The sequence below is a fragment of the Pelophylax lessonae genome (assembly GCF_965119305.1).
Source record: "Pelophylax lessonae genome assembly, chromosome: 13".
NCBI classification, from domain to species: Eukaryota; Metazoa; Chordata; class Amphibia; order Anura; family Ranidae; genus Pelophylax; species Pelophylax lessonae.
The window spans coordinates 149,930,283-149,955,912 of NC_138780.1; the positions used below are offsets into that span (position 1 = coordinate 149,930,283).

Genomic DNA, 25,630 nt, shown 5'->3' on the forward strand with positions numbered 1-25,630 from the left:
CTAAGCGCGGATTCCTTTGGCTTTTATCTCTTTTTAAACCCCCTTTTTGTTTTATTTTTTATTTTTTTTGGGGGGGCGAGTAGCTAGTCTCGCCTAGGGCGTAAAATAGTCTAGCACCGGCCCTGGACGAAAGGCCCATTGAAAGGAATGGGAGGCTGACAGCTCCTGCAGCCAATTGTGGCCATTCGCATGTAATCGCTCATTGAGTGACTATCTGCGAATGATTGAACAGAGACTGTCTGCTGTCGGCCTCTCATTGTTTTCATTGGGGCTTCTGCTTGCAACTAATAACCGGGAACCCCCTCTGGTTCTCCCACATGTAATCCCTAATAGACCCATTTACAAGTGTGAATAGGGCCTTTTTCTTCATGTTGGGGAAGTGAGGATATAGGGAGGAAAAGTTTAGCAAAAGAAAAAAAAGCAAGGCTGACGCCATTTCTTGAAATTTCAGTCTACAAAATTCTGTGTGTATGACATTCCACAGCAGAGAAGTCTTTACCAGTTCAGATATGCCCCATAGCAGTTTTACTGCTACAGGACGGCACCTGTGCGTGGGGGATCAAGTGTGTGTGTATGTGTATATATATATATATATATATATATATATATATATATATATATATATATATATATGTGTATATATATATATATATATATATATATATATATATATAGTGTGTGATCCAGCTCTTTCAGATAGGGAGCGTGCAGGTGCGTTGCTGGTGGCCCACACCACACACAGTGGGAGTCAGCGGCGGGTACCCTAAACTCAATGTCTGCCGCCACCAGCCGATGATCAAAGAGAGAAGCAGAATGGCGATCTGCCTATGTAAACAACTTCTGTCAGTAGGGAAGGCATGGATCTTGTGTTCCTGCAAAGCAGGGACATGGATCCATGCCTTCCCCTAGTAAAAGCACCTCCCACAGTTTAGAAAAACATAGTCTGGGCACACATTTAACCCTTTGATCGCCCTTGATTTTCAACCCTTACCAGCCAGTGTCATTATTACAATGACTGTGCTTGTATTAGTGTCACTAGTCCTCAAAAAGTTTTGGTGTCCAAATTGTCCACCACAATATACACTTATTGGGATTTTTTTTTGTTACCAACAATATGTAGCAGAGTACATATTGGTCTAAATTTATGAAGAAATTAGATTTTTTTTTTTTAACTTTTTTTTTACTGGGTATGTTTTATACTAGAAAGTAAAAAATATTTATTTTCCCAAATTGTCAGTCTAATTGTCAGTCTTTTTTTGTTTATAGAGCCCCAAAAAAAATGGAGAGGTGATCAAATACAAATCAAATACAACCAAAACAAAGCTCTATTTTGGGGAAAAAAAGGATACAAATTGTATTTAGTGCAGCGTCGCATGACCACGCAATTGTAAGTTGTGAGGTCATTAAGGGGGGTAAATCTTCCAGTGGTTAAAAAGATAAACCAAAAGGGGAGGTGTTGCAAAAATGTGCTGCATAACATTTTTTCGTTTGTTATTTTGTCCAAACATTCCCTTTAAAATAAACCTGTGCCTAGTGAAATACGGCAGATTCAATTAACAACCCCCTTCTGAAAATGCTAGTTCCTAGGCATTCATTCCTGACCCCTCTGACTTCAGTACTTTCTGTATCACTGACCTGAAGCATGCGTGTTTGCCAATGAAGTCAGGACTTCTTGCTTCAAAAACTTCTAGGTTAGTGACTCAGAATTTATTAAAGCTATATGATCTGTATATGGCTGCCAGGCAATGAGCATTTCCATAATCTGAGAACTGACCTTTTTTTGGCAAAGATTTCCTTTAACTCTGTCATGTTGAGTCCTATGTAATAATCTCCAGCACCTAACATCTTTCTTAGTTCTTGTTTGCTTATTCGTTTTTCTTATGTTCATGCCTGTATGCGATCTCACTTTTTTCCTGGCACCACCTCTGCTGGGAAGTCACACCAGGCTCTGCCACCCCTTCTGTAAGGAAATGTTTTATAAATAGTGCTTACACTAGCTCTCTATTTTTCCCAGATCCAACATGTGGAACAGACCCTTGAGAGCTTATCTGACCAGGAAAGCAGGAGGCAGTCAGTAAACAATTGGTTAGATGCCCAGCAAGTAAGACTGAACAAATTGCAGAGGCCATCAACTCTAACAGCAGCGGAGAGTGTCTTGGCAGAGTGCTCGGTAAGTGCTGGCAACAGCTCAAGAGTTTGTCTTACAATATTGTGGGACTTCAGAAAGGCTTGGGAGGAAACTATTTAAAGTTTCCTGCCATTGCTAGATTTGATATATTTTTGTGTGTTTTTTGTTTGTGCCCTTAAAGGCGAATGTGACCACTGTTCATGCAGCATCTATATTGACTTTATTTTGTGTTAAACTAGAACTATGGCCTCCCTTTAAAGTGGTTGTAAACCTCAGACAAAATATGAACAAAGCATATCCCTCTATAGTATACCTGTCTCCATTAATCACTTGCCGACCGCCCACAGTATATTTACTTCGGCAGTCAGCCCCTCCTGGGCAAAGCGACGTAGTACTACGTCGCTCACCCAGGAGCCTGCAGGGGGCGAGCGTGCGCCGCCGGAGGTGCGCTTCCGCCCCCGCACGTTCATGGCCATCTCCGATGTCTGCCGGCCACTCGCGATCTCCCGCTGGAGAGGGAGAAAGGCAGGCGGCTGATGTAAACGAAGCCGCCTGTCATTCTCCCTGGTGTAACTGCAGAGATCATACGATCCTACTATGTAGGACCGCATGTCTCTGTGGTTACATCACAAGCCACGCCCCTTTACAGTTAGAATCACGCCCCTAGGGACACACTTAACCCCTTGATTACTAATAAAGTTAACCCCTTCCCTGCCAGTGTCATTTTTACGGTAACAGTGCATATTTATAGCACTGATTACTGTAGTAATGTCACTGGTACCCCCAAAAGTGTCAAAAATGTTAGTCAGGGGTCCGATCTGTCGGCTGCAATGTCGCAGTCCCGCAAAAAAAATCGCAGATCGCCACCATTACTAGTTAAAAAAAAAAAAACAATAATGACATAAATCTTTCCCTTAGTTAGTAAACGCAATAACTTTTGCGCAAACCAATCAAAATACGCTTATTGCGATTTTTTTTTTTTTTTTTTTTTTACCAAAAATATGTAGCAGAAAACAAATTGGCCTAAAATGTTAAAAATTTTGATTTTTACATTTTTTGGGGGGAATTTCATATTCAAAATTTTTGCTCTTTTTTTGTTTATAGTGCAAAAAATAAAAATTGCACAGGTGATCAAATACCACCAAAAGAAAGCTCTGTTTGTGGGAAAAATGGGACGTCAATTTAATTTGGGTACAGCGTCGCACGACCGCGCAATTGTCTGTTAAATTCACGCAGTGCTGAATCGCAAAATAGGCCCTCGTCTTTGAGCAGGAAAATCCTCCGGGGCTTAAGTGGTTAAGAGCAGCAAGTGTCCTCAAGTTGTAAAGTGCTACGTAAACTGTCGGCGCTATATAAATCCTATATAATAATAATATTTTCTGTCTGCTGCAATCGGCACAAAGTACTTCTGACAAGTTTTCCTGACACAAAGTCAAAAAATAGGACAGTGGAGGGATCTCCAGGTTACTGACAGCCTCAGCTCTGTTCATATCTGCTGTGTGAAGGGGGAGTGTCCCTTACCTCCAATCAGCTCTCAGAGCTCTCCTCACTGATCTTTGCAGAGTGTAATTTCCGCGATCTGACTCGACAGCTCAGACAAGCTTTATAAATTCTGGACTATGAATGTATTTAGACTGCAAATAAACAGGTACAACTTATGTAGGAGGATCTGTTGCTTCTCTCTTTATCACCTGAGGATAGCCCCTTCACTGGGTAAATGTAAGGGTTTACAGCCTCTTTAAGTCTTAAATATTTTGTGAATTTGTGTAAAACCAATCCATTGAAAGACGACATATTACTTGCACTGCCCAAGAAGAAAATATTGCATAGACCGCATAGAAGAAAAAATTGCATTCCAACAGTTACAAGTGAGATCAGTCTGAAGGCTTTCAAAAAATCATATAAAACAACAAAGTTTGTAAAGTAAACATACTTTAGGCAACGATGGCTGCCTTTTGGTACAGTGCACTGTTTTCTGGGACCTCAGTTGTCACTTTACCCTTGTTTCAGACCTCTGAAATGTATATTAAATAGGTTTTCTATATTATAAGTCCAGAGTTTTGGGTTTTCACTGGATTGGAAATAAAGGGGAATTCTTCCATTTGGGATGGACAACAGTCTAAGAAGGAAATTCCCTTTACTCTGAGGAGATTTCCTCTCACTTCCTGTTGTGTCGATGAGACAAGAAGTGAACGAAATTCTCCTCGATGGAACTCAGACATTCTTGGCGTTAGGACACTGTCAAATAAAATCATGACTTCAAAGTGGTTATTTAGGCTGTTATTAAGGAAGTATTGAAGCCTTATGTCATAGCTCTGCAGGTTTGTAAGGAATATGTGGCCTGGATGTTGACATTACACACATAATGGCTGACGGTGACAGGTGCACTTTAATGAAGGCCATATTGCTGGTAGGATCTGTGTACTTTTTGGAAGTAAAAGGGCAAGTAAGTATTCCATGGCTAGATTTTCACCTGATAAAAGTGACTCTCTATTCCGAGGCTAAAGCAGGAGATTACTTTAGCTTGAGCATAGGGCAGACAAAGCTACAATTGTTTGAAATGGTCTACAGTGGATATTTTGTTCCTTCAGAAAAACACTGGTTGTTTGGAAGATAAATGTCAGCAAAATGTTATTGTCTGATAACTTTTTTTTAATCATCTGAACCCTACCTATAAAAAGTGTGTTGCTTTTCTGAACTTAAGAGAATGCAGGTAAAATTTTAAAGGGATACTATGGTTGAGTAGATCTACTTGGTTATTAGTGTACGTTTCGCTTACAGTGAATGCTATATACCATTCACATTAATCTTCTGGGAAAATGTCTTGCACAGTTTTGTAGAGCCCCTTTATGATAACTTCCATACTCCACCACAGGGAGCTAAATAGTACATAGGTAACTGGACATCTTCAAAAATTTTACACCAGTTTCCATCTTGAAAAAGGGGTTAACACTTTGGGACTGACGTCATCCACTGGGTGATGTGTCAGTGACATGCTTTGTTTCCCTCCATGCATCGTTAAGGCAGCACCCCCCTGCTGCTGCCCCTGCTTTTCAAAAGGCCACAAGGAATTGTGATCTGTTATGGCACTTTTCCACTGCAAGTACCGGCTCGGCTCTACTCGGCCCTGCTTGGCCCGGTTTGCTTTTCCACTGCTGGTACCGCATGGTACGGTGTTGGAACGGGTCAGTACGGTACGGTATGGTTTGCTTTTCCACTAAAGTTAAGTGGGTGGGATAACAACGGGGTGGGTGGGATTCTCTGACCAATCAGTGGCTAGTAGTGACTGCATGCAAAGGATTGTGGGATATGGTACCGGGTATGGTACCTCTTGGAACCACAATCGAGGTGGTACTGTTTTTGAGAGCCGTACCATTCGGTTCCATGCAGTGGAAAAGCGCCACCATACCGTACCGAACCGTTCCTACACTATACCATGCGGTACCAGCAGTGGAAAAGCACAAAAGCGAGCCGAACCGTTCGGTTCCATGCAGTGGAAAAGCGCCATTACTGCTGCCCACCTACATTGACCCTGGTTACCTCTGGTCATCCTCACCTGCTTCAGCTGTGCAGATTTCGTAACTACCTGAGGCCTTGCCTCATACCCTGAGCTATACATTGCCTTACCACCATGTAGTCACAGCATGGCTGATTCTAGACACGAAAGGGAACAAGCCCATTGTACCGGGTGCCCCCCAACTCACTCTTCCAACAGCTGTGGTTCTGCTTGCAGTGCTCCTACTGATGTGGCCAACATCTACATTCTTGAATCATGTTGCCCTCTGCTCCTAGAGTCTGTTTCTTTTTCTGAGTCTTCATTAGATTTGTCAGACTTTATGGCCCAAATCACCAAGTTATTTGCTAACTCTAACTGCAGAGGCCACAAGCACGCTCCTGCGTCGCCTCCTGCAGATTCAGTATCTGATTTGCATGTGACCTTGACAGGCTAAGCAAGTAGCTGTTGGGATTCTTATCTTATTCGGAGTTGCTCCAGTCTTTACCTGACAAGCTTGCCTCTGAGTAGTCGCCATCTTCTGCCTTTAGTCCCAAATTAAAAGACTGTTTTGGCTCTTATTGATGCAGTATGCATCATTCAGAAACCGGAGCTTTAGCCTGTTAATTCTACTAGTGCTGTTCCCAGTTTTGGGCCCTTTTGAGTTCCTAAAACCACAAATATTTTCCCAGGGCATCCTCAGTTCTAGGTCATCCTCAACGGAGATTGAAAAAACTCCGCCAAGATATTTGCTTCCCATAGCGCTGTTTAGCCTTTTACCCACTGCTTCCGCTTCTACTGCTTCCTCTGTAGATCCTGCATGTTCTGCCTTAACAAAGTGACCACCATAACAGTGGAGGATGCACATGCCTTTAGGGACCCAAACGATAAATGGTTTGAAGCCCCCTCTATCACTCTGATCTTGCTGGCACGCCTTGCTGTTCACTCCATCTTGGCTGTGACCTTCTTTTGCCAAGCCCTGTCTAACTGGCCAAAGTCCTTTAAAACAGACCTACTGTTTGGTCATAAAACATTTGAAGTAAATGGGTGTAACTTAAAGTAGACATCCAGTCAAATACTAACTATCCCTAAACTTGCTCCCACCCGCATTCTAATCCTATTCTGACTACCCTGTAAAGGAAAGATGTCTATGCTTACCTATTCTGGGGGCTTCCAGTCTGGTTACATGAACGACTCCCATCGGGGTCTTCAGTGTAGAGGAGAGAGGGCTGACATCGGATGTACCATACTATGCCCATGGATGACGACATTGCCCAGGCTCTGCAGCCATTGCTGGCAAGGCAATCTTTCCTCTTTGCAGAAGCTGGCCACTGGAGAGGTTCTGTGACCAGAAATGAGAATAGTTAAGTATACTCCTTTCTTTTACAGGGTGGTTAGAATTGGCTTAGAATAGGGGTGGAGGCAGGTTTAGGTATGGTTGGTATTTGACTGAAATTCTACTTTTTGTTTTTAAATCAGAAATTTTTTTTTACGTTTTATTAAGACCATCGTGCTCTACTAGTAGAGGACATGGCATGCGATACCTCAGACATAAATGAGCTATATAAAGAGGAAATTTGTCGTATGAGCATCTTGGGGTCAGTTAATACCCAATTAGAAATTTTTGCCTGAGAAGAAATAACATGCCGAAATTGTAGGTGGTGATAAAACATGTTATTCAACATACCATATTCCTTTTAGCATCTGAAAGTCTTTCAACACTTGACCTTGATAAAGTTGTGGGATGTAATTAAGACCATACATGGACCAGTTACTAAATCCCTGCAGTTTCTGAAGTTCAACATAGGTATTATTGTTAAAGATATGAGTAAAAGACTGGAATTTAAAGTGTTTGTTACCTCAATATTTTATATTTGTGATGTGTGTCTGTTGTACTATGTACTTGTGTTAAAAAGCATGCTGTTCTCTTTGTATTTCTTCCTTTGTGTTCAATTCCTGGTGACTCTGCCAGTCTCCTTGCTTTTCTATTTCAAACTGATCACACTAGGCATAGAAGCCCATCCATCCCAGTGTGGTCAGTTTTCTTACTGTGCTAGGAAAAAAGCCTGCCTGTGCTCCAATGGTCCTATGTGTGCTCATGAGCCACTCTGCCCAGCTATTCACTGGGAAGATCAGTATATTGTGCTCTCTCTAATGCAGCTGAAAACAGGGTATGTGATCACTTATAAAAAATAAAGTAAACTGTAATATTAATTATATATGTATTCACAATTCTCACGGGCTGGCAATATGCCTCAACTTCTCTGAAGGCTGGCCTGTGCCTTTCTTGGCAGCACAGTGCAATGCACATCTATAGTCATGGTGCAGTGGAGCGCCATTTAGAATTAATTGCACCACATAGACGCTAGTAGTGTAGCTTGGCATCAATGTATAAATTCCTGCAATGCAAAAGTGGGAACTGAGCCTTAAGCTAAGATTGTGATTGCTGCTGGAGGTTTCCTTTTTCATTTCTCAAATGGGTCATCTTTCTTTATACATGTGGAGGACATTTTGGTTAATCTGCTGGACTACAGAGCTAATTTCTAAGAAGTGTCTAATTCACATAGCCTTCGAGGGACAACAGGTCTTCATATATGCTCTGGATGCAGTTACAAAGGATGCTACTAGTGGCAAGGAAACCCATATTTTTCAGCAATAAAAGCCTAAGGAACAGACTGCAAAGTCTTCTCCCTCCCTGGCAGTTAAGAAATGTTATATTCCTTTCATTAATCCCACACCATCCACCACCAGACCGCCCCCCCCCCCCCCAAAGCTTTACCTACCAGTCCACCAGAAAGGTCTAAGACTCAAGGTCATCCAAAACCTTAGGCAAACCCTTCTCTGTATGAAGGTTTGACCCTACGTACCGGAGTAGGGGGGGGGGGGCAAGTTGTTAAAGCTTAACTCTAGGATAAACAAATATTTTCTAAGTACAAGAGTCATGTGTATTCTTACTCAAATCTTGATGTGCTTTGTGTATTTTTTCCAGAACTGTGCAGTAATCCCGTTTGAAACTTTGCCTCTCTACAGAAAATGACTATAACAAAGACCAGTTCTTGCTGCTGTTCTTTCTTGTGCAGGGTGGTTGATCTTGTCACTAACCCTCCTGTAGTTTTCAGCAAGTAACCTGTAGTGGGTGGGTCATGTTTTATGTTCTTTCCTGTCTTTTGAAAGATCCTCACAGCAGATGCCAACCTGTTGAGCTGGGGAAGAGTCCTGGGCACCCTGCTGAGTCAGGGCCAGAGCTCCACAATCAGTGTAGAGCATGAGCTTTGCTGGTTAAACAGCTGTAGGTGTTCCCTGCAGAGGGAGGCGTGCCAGACCTCTGCAACAAGACTAATCATTTCAGGTAGAGATCAATGTTCCCACTCTGCAACTGCTGGCAGGTGACAGGATTTTTTTCTTTGACTGTGGCTGATTTATAAAGAACAAAAACAATAAGAAACTTTATTTTGAGGCACCTGAAATGTATTTAGCTGACAAAATTGGGCATCAGGTACCTCTATAGCAGGAGTCTCCAATCTTTCTAAACAAATGGCCAGTTTACTGTCCTTCAGACTTTAGTGGGGCCAGATTGTGGCCAGTGGGAGTAGAAAAGGCCCCAGCGTCATTGGGAGTAGAAAAGGCCCCAGCGTCATTGGGAGTAGAAAAGACCCCAGCGTCATTGGGAGTAGAAAAGGCCCCAGCGTCATTGGAAGTAGAAAAGGCCCCAGCTTCATTGGGAGTAGAAAAGACCCCGGCGCCATTGGGAGTAGAAAAGGCCCCAGCGTCATTGGGAGTAGAAAAGGCCCCAGCGTCATTGGGAGTAGAAAAGGCCCCAGCGCCATTGGGAGTAGAAAAGGCCCCAGGGTCATTGGGAGTACATCAGGTCTCATTGTTGGCGTCAGTGGAAGGAATAATGTTCCATCGCTGGTGTCAGTTGGAGGAATTATGCCCCCACTGTTGGTGTCAGTGGAAGGAATGGTACCTCATTGTTGGTGTCAGTAGGAAGAATAAAGCCTTGCATTAATGCAAAGATCAGTGCCCCAAGGGCTGGAAAAGGCAAGCAAAGGGCCACAGTCTGAAGACCACTGTTCTATAGCATAAAAGTGATCAGACTATACACTGCAAAGTTTTTAGCCAACTATTATGTTATTTTCCATTGAGTAACTGAAGTAAAAGCCTCTCTTATTAAGACTGTAACCATTTATAAGATACTTACAAGACATTGTTGGAATAGAATGGAAAGAGATTAATATTTCACATAATAATGTGATTGTAAGATACTAACCGCAAACTGGGGCATGATATAACTAAATACGGAGATCAGTGGTGTGCAATAACATACGAGAGAAGATCAGGATTTGGCAGATGCATGCTATAAAATCTTTTACCTATTGTTTACTGGACATTTTTGCTACTACTGGTAATTCCATAAATAAAGGGTATGATTTAAACAAGCCTGGTGTGATATTGCCTGGTGGTAGTGGTACAATAAATATATTGGTAAAGATGGATTTTTACAATAATAGATCTGGTAGAGCAACTGTTGTGTACAATATATTGTCACTGTAAAATATTCACTTCGCCTGCAGGAGCTAGAAGAAGAAATCAAGGCCAAGTCCAATGTGCTGAAGGAATTGGAGAGGAGTGGACCACCAGCAGGGGATCACACTGTATTCCAGCAAGGTTTATTGACATCAGAAAACCTGATGAAGAAGATGAATGCTCTTGCCACTCAGGTCTGTATCACCTTATCAACTTAGTAGAAGGGAGCCATACGCCCAGCAGAACAGCTTGTCCATAGTGAATTATTATGTAATTAGTACTGTGTCTTTTTTATGTCTGCTTCACCTTTCAGAAAATGAGATGAGAATGAGTGATATGTCTTGTGCACTTAGCTTTTATAAAATTAGATGGAGGCCATGCATGCTGGTGCAACCTTTTAATGACAAATGTACTTGAAAGTTGCACTGAAACCATGAATCAGGTTCCCCAAAAATTAACTTTCTGTGCCCATTAAAGCATATCTAAATCTGAAAGCAAAAATAGAATATAGTCAAGCTTACCATTCTATGTGATGGCTGCATTCATTTTTTTTTTCCAGTATTTTTCTTTATTTTCACCTGGAGATTCTGCCAGTAACAAACTTCCTGTCCTAGCATAACAACACTCACTGTCCGGTCACCTGTGGCCAGGTGACAACTGCACGCTGTCGGAGGCAGGGGCGCAGCGCAAGGTAGTAAACCCGATAGCAGACTGCTGCGGATGGACCGGAACGTGAGCCCAAGATTGCCCAGGGCGTGGAGTCTAAGACCCAGCAGGTGTTCACCAGAGCCTCTAGTGGCGAGGATGAACTTGGCTGCAGCTGGGCCTAGGTCGCGGCCCCTGGGGTCCCCCAGGTCATGCTCCATAGGGAGAAAAGGGAAGCAGCCACTCAGGACACACGGAATGGTGATGGGTAAGCCGAGGTCAGGGTAACAGACAGACAAGGGTAACCAAGGGACAGGCCAAAGGTCAGGGTAACAGGCAAACAGGAATAGTCAGAGACAAGCCAAGGTCGGTACACAGAAAAGTAGATCAAGCACACGGCAAACAGGAAACAGGAACAAACACTGTTGAACAGCAAAGCAGACTTGCAGTGCACTGGTTAATATAGACTTCCTGTGATGACCTGTGGGGGGCAGGAACAGGAAGTAGAGGTGATAAAAAGGAACCAGGAGTGCAGTCTGACCTCTAATACAGACATGATGGGACAGGTAAGCTTGCCAAACCCTATTGCAAGTCCATAACACTCACTCACTCTTCTGGACCAGGGCAATAGAAATAAGATGGGGCCACAGAACCCCACCCTACTCCTAATGTCCATAACACAGAGAGGCAATGGTTCTGTAGTCCTCAGAGCTGACTAAGAACAAACAATATAACTGATAACAGCACAGGAAATTATCAGTTCATTCATCAAGTATGTTGTAATTTATTGCAGGGGCAGCTGCTGGGGTTGTCTTCTCATGGTGTGCAACCCTCAGAGCCACATCTCCCAACAGCCCTTTCCATACACACAGTATGCGGCCAGGCTGTGTGAAATCAGGGCAGAATCTTTTTGCTGGAATAAAAATCTATGTCTGTACAATGCAACCGGAAAGTATTCACAGCGCTTCACTTTTTCCACATTTTGCGATGTTACAGCCTTATTCCAAAATGGATTAAATTTGTTATTTTCCTCAAAATTCTACAAACAATACCCCATAATGACAATGTGAAAGAAGTTTGTTTGAAATCTTTGCAAATTTATTAAAGATAAAAAACGAAAAAAATCACATGTACATAAGTATTTACAGCCTTTGCCGTGACACTCAAAATTGAGCTCAAGTGCGTCCTGTTTCCACTGATCATCCTTGAGATGTTTCTATAACCTGTGGTAAATTTACTTGGAAATGATTTGGAAAGACACACACCTGTCTATATAGGGCCCACAGTTAACAGTGCATGTCAGAGCACAAACCAAGCCATGAAGTCCAAGGAATTGTCTGTAAACCTCTGAGACATGATTGTATCAAGGCACAGATCTAGGGAAGGCTATAGAAAAATTTCTACAGCATTGAAGGTCCCAATGAGCACAGTGGCCTCCATTATCTGTAAATGGAAGACGTTTGGAAACACCCGGACTCTTCCTAGAGCGGGCTACCCGGCCAAACTGAGCGATCAGGGGAGAATGGTCTTAGTCAGGGAGGAGATCAAGAACCCAATGATCACTGTGACAGCCTCCAGGGTTTCTCTGTTGAGAGAGGAGAACTTTCCAGAAGAACAACCATCTTTGCAGCACTCCACCAATCAGACCTGTATGGTAGAGTGGCCAGACAGAAGCCACTCCTCAGTAAAAGGCCCATGACAGCCCACCTGGAGTTTGCCAAAAGGTACTTGAAGGGCTCTCAGACCACGAGAAACAAAATTCTCTGGTCTGATGAAAAAAGATTGAACTCTTTGGCCTGAATGACAGGCGTCATGTCTGGAGGAACCCAGCCACTGCTCATCACCTGGCCAATGCTATCCCTACAGTGAAGCATGGTGGTGGCAGCAACATGCTGTGGGGATGTTTTTCAGCGGCAGGAACTGGGAGATTAGTCCGGATCGAGGGAAAGATGAATGCAGCAATGTACAGAGACATCCATGATAAACAACCTGCTCCAAAGGGCTCTTGACCTCAGACTGGGGTGAAAGTTCATCCTCCAACAGCCAGGACAACAACCCTAAGCACACAGCCAAGATAACAAAGGAGTGGCTACAGGACAACTCTGTGAATGTCCTTGAGTGGCCCAGCGACAGCCCAGACCCTGATTTAACATCTCTGGAGAGATCTGAAAATGGCTGTGCAAAGACGCTCCCCATTCAACCTAATAGAGCTTGAGAAGTCCTGCAAAAAAAAAAAATGGGAGAAACTGCCCAAAAATAGGTGTGCCAAGCTTGTAGCATCATACTCAAAAAAACTTGAGGCTGTAATTGGTGCCAAAGGTGCTTCAACAAAGTATTGAGCAAAGGCTGTGAATACTTATGTACATGTGATTTTTTTTTTTTTTTTAATTTTCTATTTTTAATAAATTTGCAAAGATTTCAAACAAAATTCTTTCACTTTGTCAGTATGGGGTATTGTTTGTAGATTTTTGAAAAAAAATAATAAATTTAATCCATTTTGGAATAAGGCTGTAACATAAAATGTGATAAAAGTGAAGCACTGTGAATGCTTTCCAGGTGCACTGTATAAAAGATTTCACTATGTTGTCACCCCTAACAGGAGCTCACTGGATTTATGGCAGATGAGCAGATTATTTTTGTGCGTGCATTTATGGCATTATTAAACATGGAGGAAAATGCTGTTTATTCAAGTGATGTTCTGATCATGGTTTTTGTTGTTTAGTCCTGATATACACTTTTAGTTAACCACTTGCCGACCGCCGCACGACTATCTACGTCGGCGGTCAGCCCCTCACAGGCAAACTAACGTAGGGCTACGTTGCTTGCTTGTGAGGGTCTAGGGAGCGAGCGCGCGCCCCCGGGGGCGCGCTCCCGCGTGGTCACGGACCCCCCCGCGCGTGTGACCAGCGGACCCGATGTCCGCCGGTCACTCGGCGATCGGCGGGGGAGAGGGAGAATGTCAGGCAGCTTGTGTAAACAAACTGCCTGTCATTCTCCTCGCTGCAAAGACACTGATAAAACGGATCTGGTATGTAGATCCGTTGATCAGTGTCCTTACAGCTAGAGCCACAGCCAATCACAGTAGAAACCACGCCCCTAGGGACACACACAGCCCCTCCCTTCCAAATAAAGTTAACCCCTTCACTACCAGTGTATTTTTACAGTAACAGTGCATATGTATAGCACTGATTACTGTAGAAATGTCACTGGTAACCCCAAAAGTGTCAAAAATGTCAGTCAAGGGTCCGATCTGTCCGCCGCAATGTCGCAGTACCGCAAAAAAAATCGCAGATCGCCGCCATTACGCGTTAAAAAAAAAAACAACAAAAATGACAAAAATCTTTCCCTTTGTTAGTAAACGCGATAACTTTTGCGCAAACCAATCAAAATACGCTTTTTGCGATTTTTTTTACCAAACATAGGTAGCATAAAACAAATTGGCCGAAAATTTTTAAAAATTTTGATTTTTACATTTTTTTTTTGGGGGAATTTCATATAAAAAAATGTGAAAAATATTGCTATTTTTGCAAAATTGACGCTCTTTTTTTGTTTATAGCGCGTGATCAAAAAATCGCACAGGTAATCAAATACCACCAAAAGAAAGCTCTGTTTGTGGGAAAAAAAGGACGTCAAATTCGTTTAGGTACAGCGTCGCACGACCGCGCAATTGTGCGTTAAATTCACGCAGTGCCGAATCGCAAAATACCCCCTGGTCGGAATGGGGGTAAAATCTTCCGGGGCTTAAGTGGTTAAAAAGAAAAAAAAAAAATAAGGTAAATGTAGTCCATTTTAAAATTTATGTAAAGCAATTGCAGTAATATTACCAGGTTTGTATTCAAAAGGAACCGGCCGAGATTCAAATAGTTAATGGGCAGGCTGAAGGTACCAAGTTGATCGATCAACTTTGGTACAACAAGCTTGCCATATTCTCCTTCGATTGCCGCTAGCGCTGCTATAACTACCACTGTCTTCACCCAGCATGGACGACCTCCTTTGCCCCCCCTGCCGGGAGAAGACAATGGCCTGACCTAACAGGAAGGATTCCCACCTCAACACTGTCTGTTAATGGGGAAATCGAGCAAATTTGCTTCGTGTATGGCCGGCTTTACCCACTGACTTTTTTTCTTTTGAATTTTGTAGCTGTGTAAGTCTATGTAATTGTTCATGTTGTGATTTTCAGGTTGCCGATCTAAAGTCCTCTATAGACTCATTGTTGAGATATTGGAAGACATACAGCGAAAACTATGAATGTGTGAAGAAAATGTTGGTCAAATTATTGTATGTCCTTTGCCAAGCCAAAAGACCCATATCCTCATTGAACTGTCTAAAGCAAAATTTGGCGATACTGCAGGTACCTTCCCTTATACATCATAAATACTTGGTTACTTTGTGGTCCAAGGTATCCAGTCAGCTGACAACAGGGTGTTACGCTACTTTTTTAATTGAAGGGGTTGGTTCTTTATTACTAGTCGTCAAAATACAGCAAATTAAGGGAGTCTTTCATGCCTGGGACATTGGTATATCTAGAATAATTAACTGTAAGCTATGAGTTCATTATAGTGTGGTTGAACTAATCAAAATACATCAGTATTTCCTAGTGTGCAATGTAGGTTACTGTTTGTGGCCCAGTCCATGCATTGCAAAAATATCAGGCTTATTAATGAAGACTATGGGTAAGGTGCTGTAGGGGCACCTATGGGATGATTCATAGATCTCTCCAGATCCACTTATTTTCGGCTGAATTGGGTGACAATCTCCTGTCTGATAACAATAAGAAGAAGAAACTATTGATCAGACTGAATAAAATAGTCATCCTAATTGCTACTGTTCGCTTTGATAAGCAGTATTCCCTTCTTCTCCATCTCACCACTACAATTAAGCCTTCTAAATACAAGCCGAATGTCGGACGGCATGGGCCTGTTCAATTGAACCGGCTGACATTCGGCCTGTGTGTATGGCAGCCAGTCTGACAGACGCTCCCCGTGGGTTTCAGTCTAGAGGGTAGGACCGAAAAAGGTCTGCCGACCGGCATGCTCTCGGCAAATGGCTGAGAGTGCTGGCCGGTGTGTTCTGGCGGGGGAGCCATCCCCATGTCAGAACACAATAAATCAGTAGGGGAAATTATTGTACTAACATTGCATAGTTAGTACAGCAGCTCCCCCCGAGCTCTTAATTTTTTTTTTCTTTTCATTTAGCCCGCTGGGTTGAACGAAAAAAAAATGGCTTTAGGCTGTCCATAGATGATTCACCTTTTTTTTCGATCAGCCAGAGGGCTAATTGAACAAAAGCAAATGGATTCAGCCATCCACACAAGTGAGTTTGATGTAGGAATGCTCCCCGCTGTGCTATTGTACTCTGACAGCAGGGACTCGTCTGCTCTCAGAATACAATGATCAGCGCTGCAGCCAATGTGTGAACTTTTTTTTCCCAACAGTTCTGTTTGACAAAAGTTGATTGCTAGATCAACTTCTGTCATGCAAGAATGGCCATGGATGGATCAAAATTCAGCTAGTCCCTGCTGAACTGTCTGAATTTTGATCCATCTATAGCCAGCTTTACCTAAACCTGTATGCTTGACAGATAGTCATATACGTTTATGAAGCTTTATACAGCACTGTTTACGTAATTGCAGTCAGTTGGCTGCCAGGTCTTATTTGAAATAGGATTTATTTGCTGTGTTTTACAATGCTTTGCACATCAGCATTGTTTTTTGCACTGCTGATGAATACCCCAAAGCAACCTGTGATCATATGTTTGGATAAAGCCATAACATCAGTTAGTAATCCACAGGCATAGGCAATATTCTATATACTAAAAATGTATGTGTGAAACATGTAGTGTTTTAAAGGTTATCCCATTACTTATGTATTCTCTGTTCCTTAGTCCACTCAGGAGGAGGCTGAACGACATGAGGAAAACTGGTCCAAAATAAGAGCTGCTCTTAAGAGCATGGAAGGTCTTTGCAGCCCTTCAGCCTTTGCCATTTTGGAACAGGATTGTAAAGAAGCTGAAAGCAGGTTAGTGTTTTCATAGCTTAAAGACTATAAGAAAATGTGGGTTTACCAAGTGCCATAGAAAGTTATACCTGGACCACATAAACATGGATCCCCATTTTTTGCTACCTTGGCAGCTGGTGGTGCTAAAGAAATGGGCTGACCAACTACCTGTGTTGGGAGCCGTCCAAATCAGTATTGTAAACTAGAAGCCAAGCTGTCAACTCCATTTCAGAGCAGAGGACCTAAACCTCAGATTGATCTCCTACTTTGTCATTGAGGTTTGTCCCTCCTGTGTGGAATTGAGCTTCTAGTTTATTGCCTTCTATTTTATATTGTTTTCACTTCATCATACAGATTAGATACTGGTAGGCTGAGGTGGAAAGCAAGTTACTTTTGTGGAAAACCTGGTTTCCTCAACTACCCAAAGGACCTTTGTTTCGCCTTACTAGATCTTCTACTTAATTTCAGGAAACGATGATGATATTGTAATTGCTGGAATGTGAACCCCCTTTGACAATTTGATATACCTCCCAGGGACTCTGTTGGTGAGATCCCTGCACAGAGTTCCTGGGTCTGTACACCTACTTCGGCTATTATCATGGACTCCCACTATCTTCTTTAGATTTTTGTAATCATTTTATATATTGAATATTGCAACAGGAATTTCTAGAACACAAGGGTAAATGGGAGCAGCCAAAGCTCCCATATAGACAAAAATAATAAAATTGATGTCACTTTTAGAATATCCAAGACATATATGGCACTTTTCCACTGCAAGTACCGGCTCGGCTCCAGTCGGCCCTGCTTGGCTCAGTTTGGTTTTCCACTGCATGGTACTGCATGGTACAGTGTTGGAACGGTTTGGTACGGTTTGCTTTTCCACTAAAGTAGTAAGTGGGTGGGATAACAACGATTCTCGGACCAATCAGTGGCTAGTAGTGACAAACAGTCAAGGCTGCATGCAAAGGATTGTGGGATATGGTACCGGTACAGCCCTCTTGGAACCACAACCGAGGTGGTACTGTTTAAGCGAGCCGTACCGTTCGGTTCCATGTAGTGGAAAAGCGCCGCTGTACCGTACCGTTCCAACACCATACCATGCGGTACCATGCAGTGGAAAAGCGCAAAAGCAAGCAGAACCGTTCGGTTCCATGCACTGGAAAAGTGCCAATAGAAAGACTCATTCAGCTTACCAGGCTCGACCCACAGCTAAAATACTGCTTTTGAGTGAACTAACCCTATAAAGCTACACACACTGTGTTAATCTGTGCCTGGTAGCTGTAAAGTAAAGATTTGTGCAGCTAAGTACCCAGAAGTAACTAAAAAAGATTTATGTCTGCGTTTCCCTGACTCACATTGTAAGGTAGCATCAGCAATTAATATTAATTCAGTTTTCAGTTTAGTTGCTACAAATAGTTTTTTGTTTTTTTTTTAACTACAATGACAGGTGGACTTCAGTGAATGAGGAACTTTCTAGTCATCTACAGTCAGTTGGCCTTTTACTGCAGCTGTGGGAAGCCTACAGGGACTCCTACCAGAATCACACCCTGGACATGGAGCAATTAGAAGGAAAGTCCCAGCAGCTCCTCTACACCAAACTCTCAGAAGACAAACAGGCTGACACCCTACGACAAAGAATCCAGGATCTACAGGTAATAAGGTTTGCAGCATAATATTAAAAAGAGTTTTATTTTTAATTTCCAGGTGGGCTTTAATGACGAAATTCTGCAACAGTTTAGCAAAAGCTCCAGTCAGGACAAATCTCTAAAATACCTATTTAGTATTAGATGATGGAAACTTGATTGATTTAGTATAAGCTCTGGAAATCTCTAGAGTGAAGGGTTGATTGAGGTCCTAAACTACGGAATTTGTTTAAAAGGGGCTAGCACTTGTATCTCTGTAATCTTCCTCTTATGATTGCCCTAAAGTGAATGTAAACTCTAACATATACCCAGTGAAGTGAACGGCCTCAGATGAAACACAGAGATGAAAAAAATCTCCCTAGATACATTTAATACATGTATATCTTCTGTCTTCAGCTTTCTACACTGTTTAGAAAGGGCACATCTTTAGAGATGTGCTGTGAATAGACAAGCTATCTGCTTATCTATCTCTAGGTTACCTCCCAGACACAAATTTCCACCTGCTTTTATCTCGTGTCATAGTACTTGGTAGAAGTTATCATGTTGGTAACAGAGGAACGGAGCAGCAAAAATACATGGGACTTGGGGCTTTGGAGAGAGATAAGTAAACACTACAGATATGTGCCCAGGCCAGATTTTGTGAATGGGGTTTAAATCCAGTATAACATGTCTTGTTCTGCTCTTTGTAGATGCGGCCACTTTGGTAGAAGCCAGGTTTACTTGCTCTTGTCAAAGTCGCTCCATCAATGACTGGTGATCTGATAACCTATGACATATATTCATAAAGCAGCAGCTTTAGGTGGAGGTGGAGAAAGCACTGATCCACAGAATTCATGAATAAAGCAGAAGCAGGAAGATCTTGCACTGTAGTTACTCGGGTACAGCTTTCTCTCCAGCAATGAGTAGCAGAGTAGTGATCTCACCATATCTCACTCCAGATCTGGGGAGACCAGTAGGGATTTAGATGATCTCACCCTGCAGGTCTACAGCTGTTAGGCTCAATGCACAGGAAGCGCACTGCTGTTTTTCAGAAGGCTAAAGGCTTCTCAGGATACCACTGAGCCATGGTTAACACATTATAGATGTTCCCTATAAGGTGACAAATATTCACTTTTTGGGTTCAGGTTCAGTTTAAAAATAAATTCCCAGCAGCTTTGTAAATTTGCCAACATATCAAATCATCGGTGTCACTTTACAATGTATTATAGACTTTTGGAGGAATTGCTGGCCAAGTCTGTAATGGAATATTTTCTTCTGCCAAAGAATGATTTCAGACCCCAAACAAGTGTTGAAGACTGATTAATACTCCCGCCATACACGTTCCTTACTCAATTCCTTTTGTGTTTGTCACATGGGGTTTTTGTACTTTGTAATACAAGCACAAACTTTTCCTCTTCATTTTTAGTGTTGCTGTTTTATCACATCAAATATTTTTATAGTATATATCTGGGCAAAGAAAACTCACTATATCTTTGCCATACCTGTACATATTCTCATGTTCTGTCTCTTTACAAAAATGCAAAAAAAAAAAACCTGTTAATTCTGCCATGAATCCAGAGAGCTTCTAACTTCTGTATGGTGCTGACAGAACTGCCTTGACTGCTCTAAAATCTCAAGCCTTGCCTAATGCCTCGTACACACGCAACGATTGTTGGCCGTGAATTTTCGGCCAAACGTCCGATCGGCCAATTGTCGGCTTGTTAGTATGATGCTTCCGATTGCGACTTTTCGGCCGAACAAAATCTGGTGTGCATGCTATAAAATTTTTGTTGGCCGTCAACGGAACGGCCGATTTTTCGTCAGTCAGTACAGATTTCGGCAGACAAAAATCAGATGAGCAAGACTGGGCATGCTCAGAGAAGAAAAAACACACGAAAAGTTAACCAGAACATGACATCACTTCTGAAGTTGGTTTTTGTTGGCCGAAAAAATTTGTGTGCAGTCTAGAACACTTTTCAACCAACACAGCAACACTGGACAAAAGATGGCCCATTGGTCGGCCAATAATCGTTGCGTGTGTACGAGGCTTTAGTTACCTCCCTCGCTGGACTACAGACTCTCCCCCCCCCCCCCCGCCTATATTATATAGACAGGGTGTTCTGTACTTGTGCAGAGGCTAACTAGGGCAAGAGTGACAACACTGCCTGGGATTATAGTGCAGCAGAGTCAGCATTGTCAGATCACTGCAGGAATTTAAAAAAAAATTACTGGGTTTCTGGCAGGATCAACAGGTATTTTTCTGTGCTTGCTACATTTTTAATAGTAACATGTACTTGTAGAGCTGTACTGAATGTGTTTTATTATTCTTCTTTTCTTAATTTAAATAAAAAATTACCAACAGAAAGACTAAATAAAAGGGAAATGGTCTTGCTTGTTTTTAAAAATAGAACGTAAGCCATGAAAATGTGACAACTGCATAAAAAAAAAAGAACCTAGACATACGGTTTAGTATTATCTGTTTTTGTGTATCCACTAAACAGATTATAAAATGCTTGTTTGAGAATACCTTGCCTTTTTTTATTTGTTATTTCTTGCACGATCTTCCATGGGAAGATCTCATTCCAATCAAATCCAGATAATACTGATCATTGCCCAATACCATTCAAATCTCTTCCAAAAAATATTATGGCACTGAATAAAAAAGTTGGAGTTTAAAATTCAATCGTTTTCATAAATAGTTGCTCAAAAGATAATTCATCCCAAAATCATTTAGAAATCGTACCTTTAAGGTGTAGGTGCTCAAAGCTGAACTCCTAGTGGATATAAAAGACTCACATTAATGCAGCTCTGTATTCATTTTTTCGTTTTCAATGTTTTTATTCTGAATTTTAAAGAAAAATTGTACAGACAGTGTAGTACAGTATGGTTACAAAGCTTCCACAAATATAATGTAGTTACAGAATAGAATGACCGGAGGTCAGATCAACACAAAATCTCTATTAGAAACTTAAATACGGCTAATGCCTCTATGCAGTCACACAACTAGATAAAAAGGAAGGAAGACTGTATTCATTTTTTAATGCAAGTACCTGAATTTTACCTAGTACCAGCCTCTTGTAATGTTCTATACAGCACACATTATGTTCTCCCCCCCCCCCCCCACCTCCTGCATGTGCGCAGACAGGGCCGCTGATAGGGGCGGACCACCAGTCCTCCTGTAGCGGGCCCGGGCACACAGGGGGGCCGCAACAGCATGGGGAATTGGTGCTGTCGAGTGGAGGGGCAATTTTACAGAATGGAATCCCTGTGCGGCTCTCTGCAGCAGCTGAAAGCCAGTTTCTCCCCTCCTGCTAGCTTTCAGCTGCTGCAGGGAGAGACATAGACACAGGGCATCATTCCTGTAATTGCTTCTCCGACACCGATCCCCCTCCTTCCGGTTCTGCCTGCTTCTGCCCCTCTCCCCCCTCCCCGTATGCCCCCCTTTCACTGTGCCCCCCACCCCTCAGCACTGAAGGATTCCCTGTCCTGTGAAAAAAATAACAAATTCTAAAAAAATTATATTTAAACATAATAATAAATAATTAAAAGAATTGTAAATTAAAGTAATTGTAAACATTTTTAACATTTAAAAAAAAAAAAAAACTTTTTTTTTTTATTTAAATGTAAAAAACAAATACAAAGGGCCAATTCACACAGGTTTTCTGTTAGGTTTTTGTCCGCTAATAATGATTTTAGTGCATTTTTAGTGAAAATATTGTCTTGACATATTCGGGGGGCCCTGCTAGGCAGGTTGTACTGGGCCCCGTGATTTCTAACAGCAGCCTTGTGAGCAGATGTGCCGCAAGGCTTCAGGTTCCGGGTAAGCTCTGCGACATATCTGCCGAGGGTTTTATGTGCATGCACAAAGACGCCTATTAGGGAAGTCAGGAGACTTCTCCATCTTTGCACATGCATGGGAACACCTGGGCATGTGCAGATAGGTTCCAGTAGAGTCCTTCAGCACATCTAAGTACACACTATAATGGCAGGGGGTGGAGTTGGTACAGAATGGGACTGAAGTTTAACTGCAGCAGAGCAAAATCTGGTCTCCTGCCCTATCAAACAGGACTGTGTGTAGCAGAGCTGTGTAAATGTCAGGACTGGCTGGACAGAAATACAAATCCATATGTCGAAATCTTCCTATTTTTGTATTTAGCGGTTTGGTGTCCAGCTTTATTTCTGTGATGTCAGCCCAAATAGTATATCATTTTCTGGGACCCCCAACTACCCAAAAAGTGTCTTAAATCTGCCTTATCGGATGAATTTAAGTAGTCTAAAACGAAAGACTTAAGCTATAAAAGCATGCAAACGTGTTTGTGCCATTTTTTCCAGATATGGCTAAAAAGAGTTCATTATAAAAAATAAAAATAAAATGTCTGGTCCCTTCTGCCCATGACCTGTATACAGGTTTCTGGCTCTAGACTAGTGCTGTGTTTGCTCTCTAATCTCAAGGCTTGGCAGCTGGCGCATCTAGACCAGGTCAACCCAGTCTCAGACATTCGTTTTCCTGAAAGCCTCAATCATCATTTCTAATCTCCGCCGTGCCGTTTGTGGTCGTCTCTGCTGGCCACTGAAATTAACTCACAGCTGTAATACCCAGATGTCACACAACTTCGCATTCCCATAATAGAAATTAATCTGACTTGAAATGACAGACTCGCGTGCTATGTAAATCGCTGGGCATGCTTACTGTTCATAATCGCAATTTTCAAATGTCAAGCATTATGGAAAACAAATTATAATGTTCTAAGCAATATATCTGCTTTTGTATACTTTATGGTACTTTACTTTAAGAAAAACCGTAGGCAAATATTACAGAAAAAAATATTAACTTGTCTATCTAAAGTCAGGAAAACCTTTTTTAGTGTGTTTATCTTAGAGTGTATCTAAAGCCAAAAACCAAATATGATGCAGTGTTTACCCATCCTTAGATTTATTGGCTGCATAGGTGCTCTTTTTTCCGGCTTTTTTTCCTTTATTTTTACCTGGTGATTCTGTCCGTAACACACTTGCTGTCCTAGGTTGACAATGCTAGCTCATTATACTCTATAGCAAGGATCCTCAAACTACGGCCCTCCAGCTGTTGCGGAACTACACATCCCATGAGGCATTGTAAAACTCTGACATTCACAGGCACAACAAGGCATGATGGGAATTGTAGTTCCTGAACAACTAGAGGTCCATAGTTTGAAGACCCCTGCTCTATAGAAAAGCAGCACTGTCACCCTAAAACAGGGAGTCATTTAGATAAAGAGCACCTTCCCCGCTAATCAGTGCCATTAAATTTGGGGGGGGGGGGGGGGGAGTGTTCTGTAATCCACAGAGATAGCTAGATAGGGGTTCATTGTTGGGGTTCACAGATACTTCAGATACTGAGGGGGCTGAGCAACACCATAAGTTGCATGCTGCTGCTGGTAAATCGCTAGCATTTTCCAGTGCGGCTTGCTGGACAACCGGAGCATGAACAAAAGTCGAACATGATGCTAACGTTATTCCGCTGTTTAATGTTCATAGAGTAATTCTAGATTTAATTTTCACTTTAAAAATTGACTTTAAAATGAAGCTCTAGGGATTTTCTTTTTTGTTTGTTGTTGGGGTTTGGGAAAGACAGTTTCATCAAAAAAAAAAAGCAAGGAAGTAAGGTGAAACCTCCAATCTGCAATAAAAACCTGACAAGGCTTTGAACCCCTCGCTACCTTATCCAAAAAAAAAAAAAAAAAAAAAAGAATTCGCCCCTAGGCATGAGATGACAATCACCTATGTTTTTTTTTTTTTTGTTTTTTTTGGGGGGTTTTTTTAATTTTTTTTTTTTTTTTAAGAACTTGTGTATATGAATCAAGCAGACATCCTATGGTTGACCATTCTTGCAAGGTAGCGGCAAGCCAAGTTTTCATATAGCTACATGTGGGCTTGTCTCTTTCCCTTCCTACCACATAATGGGTTTGTCTGCTGAATACCTTCAAGAATCATAAGCGGCTTGACAGTCAGATATGATTGTGGTACTTCCCTGATGAAGCACATGTTTTAATTTGTGTTCAAAATGCATTGGATAGTTCCATTTGAAGAACACTGTGGGGGTGATATCCCAGTTAGCGGACAACAACTGGTCGTACCACTATCTGTCAAGTATACCTTTGTTGATGCAGATCCTCTGTCATTGTCTGTAAAGAAATACGTTTTTTAATATGCCTCAGTTTGTAGGGGTGAACATTTTATGATGTAATATTAATAAAGGAAAACTATTTTTGTACTTTTTAAGGAAGTGTGTGTTCTATATGCATGGTTGCCGACAAAATCCAAAGAGGTGTAAAAATGCCAATGTCGACTGGCTTTTCCTGAATATCTGACCACCCTGTAATGTCTGCTGCCGTGTCAGTGATCACATATACAACCCAATAGGAGCACCAACAATTGTCCAAATTTTTTATACAAAAAATGGTTCAAAATACAACCCGTTTCGAGGAGCAAACAGCCCCCCCCCCCCCCTTTCATCAGGGCTCAGGAATTTTAATTAGACTCAGATCAACAAATATCATATTTGTGGTTTACTACTAGTGTTAACAAGTACAGCTTAGGGCCAGCCAGTGAAAGCAACCATGTCCTTCTGTCCATTACATCTCTAGTCTATGACCCATAAGCATTATCAATATTATATTTGCTGGGATGCATTTACATTCTGAAAATACTGGTTTCATTTTGCTTGTCTTCATATTTTGGTGTGTTTGTGGTATGTTGCTATATGCAAGACACAATGGCTGTTATTTTTGGTGTTTGTAGGTGTTGGAGCAAAGTCTGCAGGCTCTCCGAGCTCACAACCTGCAAGTGTCTGAACTGGCAGACAAAGTGATTCGACAAAATGCAGCAGCTGCCGATGTGATCCACTCAGAAAGACAAAACGCTTCGCACAGAATAGATCACTTGGAGAGAATTGTCTCAGCAAAGACGGCAGAGTTGAAGGTATTTGAGAAGGAATCCTCCTGATGTATAAATGTGCTGTTGTATACGCGTGATGGGGCTTGATGGATTATACTGTAGCATGGTATTCGAGCGGAAGCTGCTGTTACAGTTATTGTTTCAGTGTTTTAAGAAGTCATGAAGTGTTAAATGGACACTAGAATATTTCAGACAGCACAGATTTTTAACTCTCATTGCTAAGTTTGCCTAAAATTTATTTTCACTTTTCTATTTTTTTTTTTTTTGTCTGTGTAATATATAGTGA

The 25,630-nt window shown here is 41.9% G+C and overlaps 1 protein-coding gene across 1 annotated transcript in view; it reads left to right on the plus strand.

Moving 5' to 3' along the window:
* The window catches only part of SYNE2 (spectrin repeat containing nuclear envelope protein 2), a 550,589-nt gene that overhangs the window by 426,819 nt on the left and 98,140 nt on the right, over positions 1 to 25,630 (plus strand). The window contains exons 82-87 of the mRNA XM_082274971.1: positions 2,015 to 2,170; positions 10,196 to 10,342; positions 14,974 to 15,144; positions 16,677 to 16,810; positions 18,237 to 18,441; positions 25,189 to 25,368. Coding sequence (XP_082131097.1) covers positions 2,015 to 2,170; positions 10,196 to 10,342; positions 14,974 to 15,144; positions 16,677 to 16,810; positions 18,237 to 18,441; positions 25,189 to 25,368 — 993 coding nt within the window. The remainder of the gene's footprint in view (positions 1 to 2,014; positions 2,171 to 10,195; positions 10,343 to 14,973; positions 15,145 to 16,676; positions 16,811 to 18,236; positions 18,442 to 25,188; positions 25,369 to 25,630) is intronic.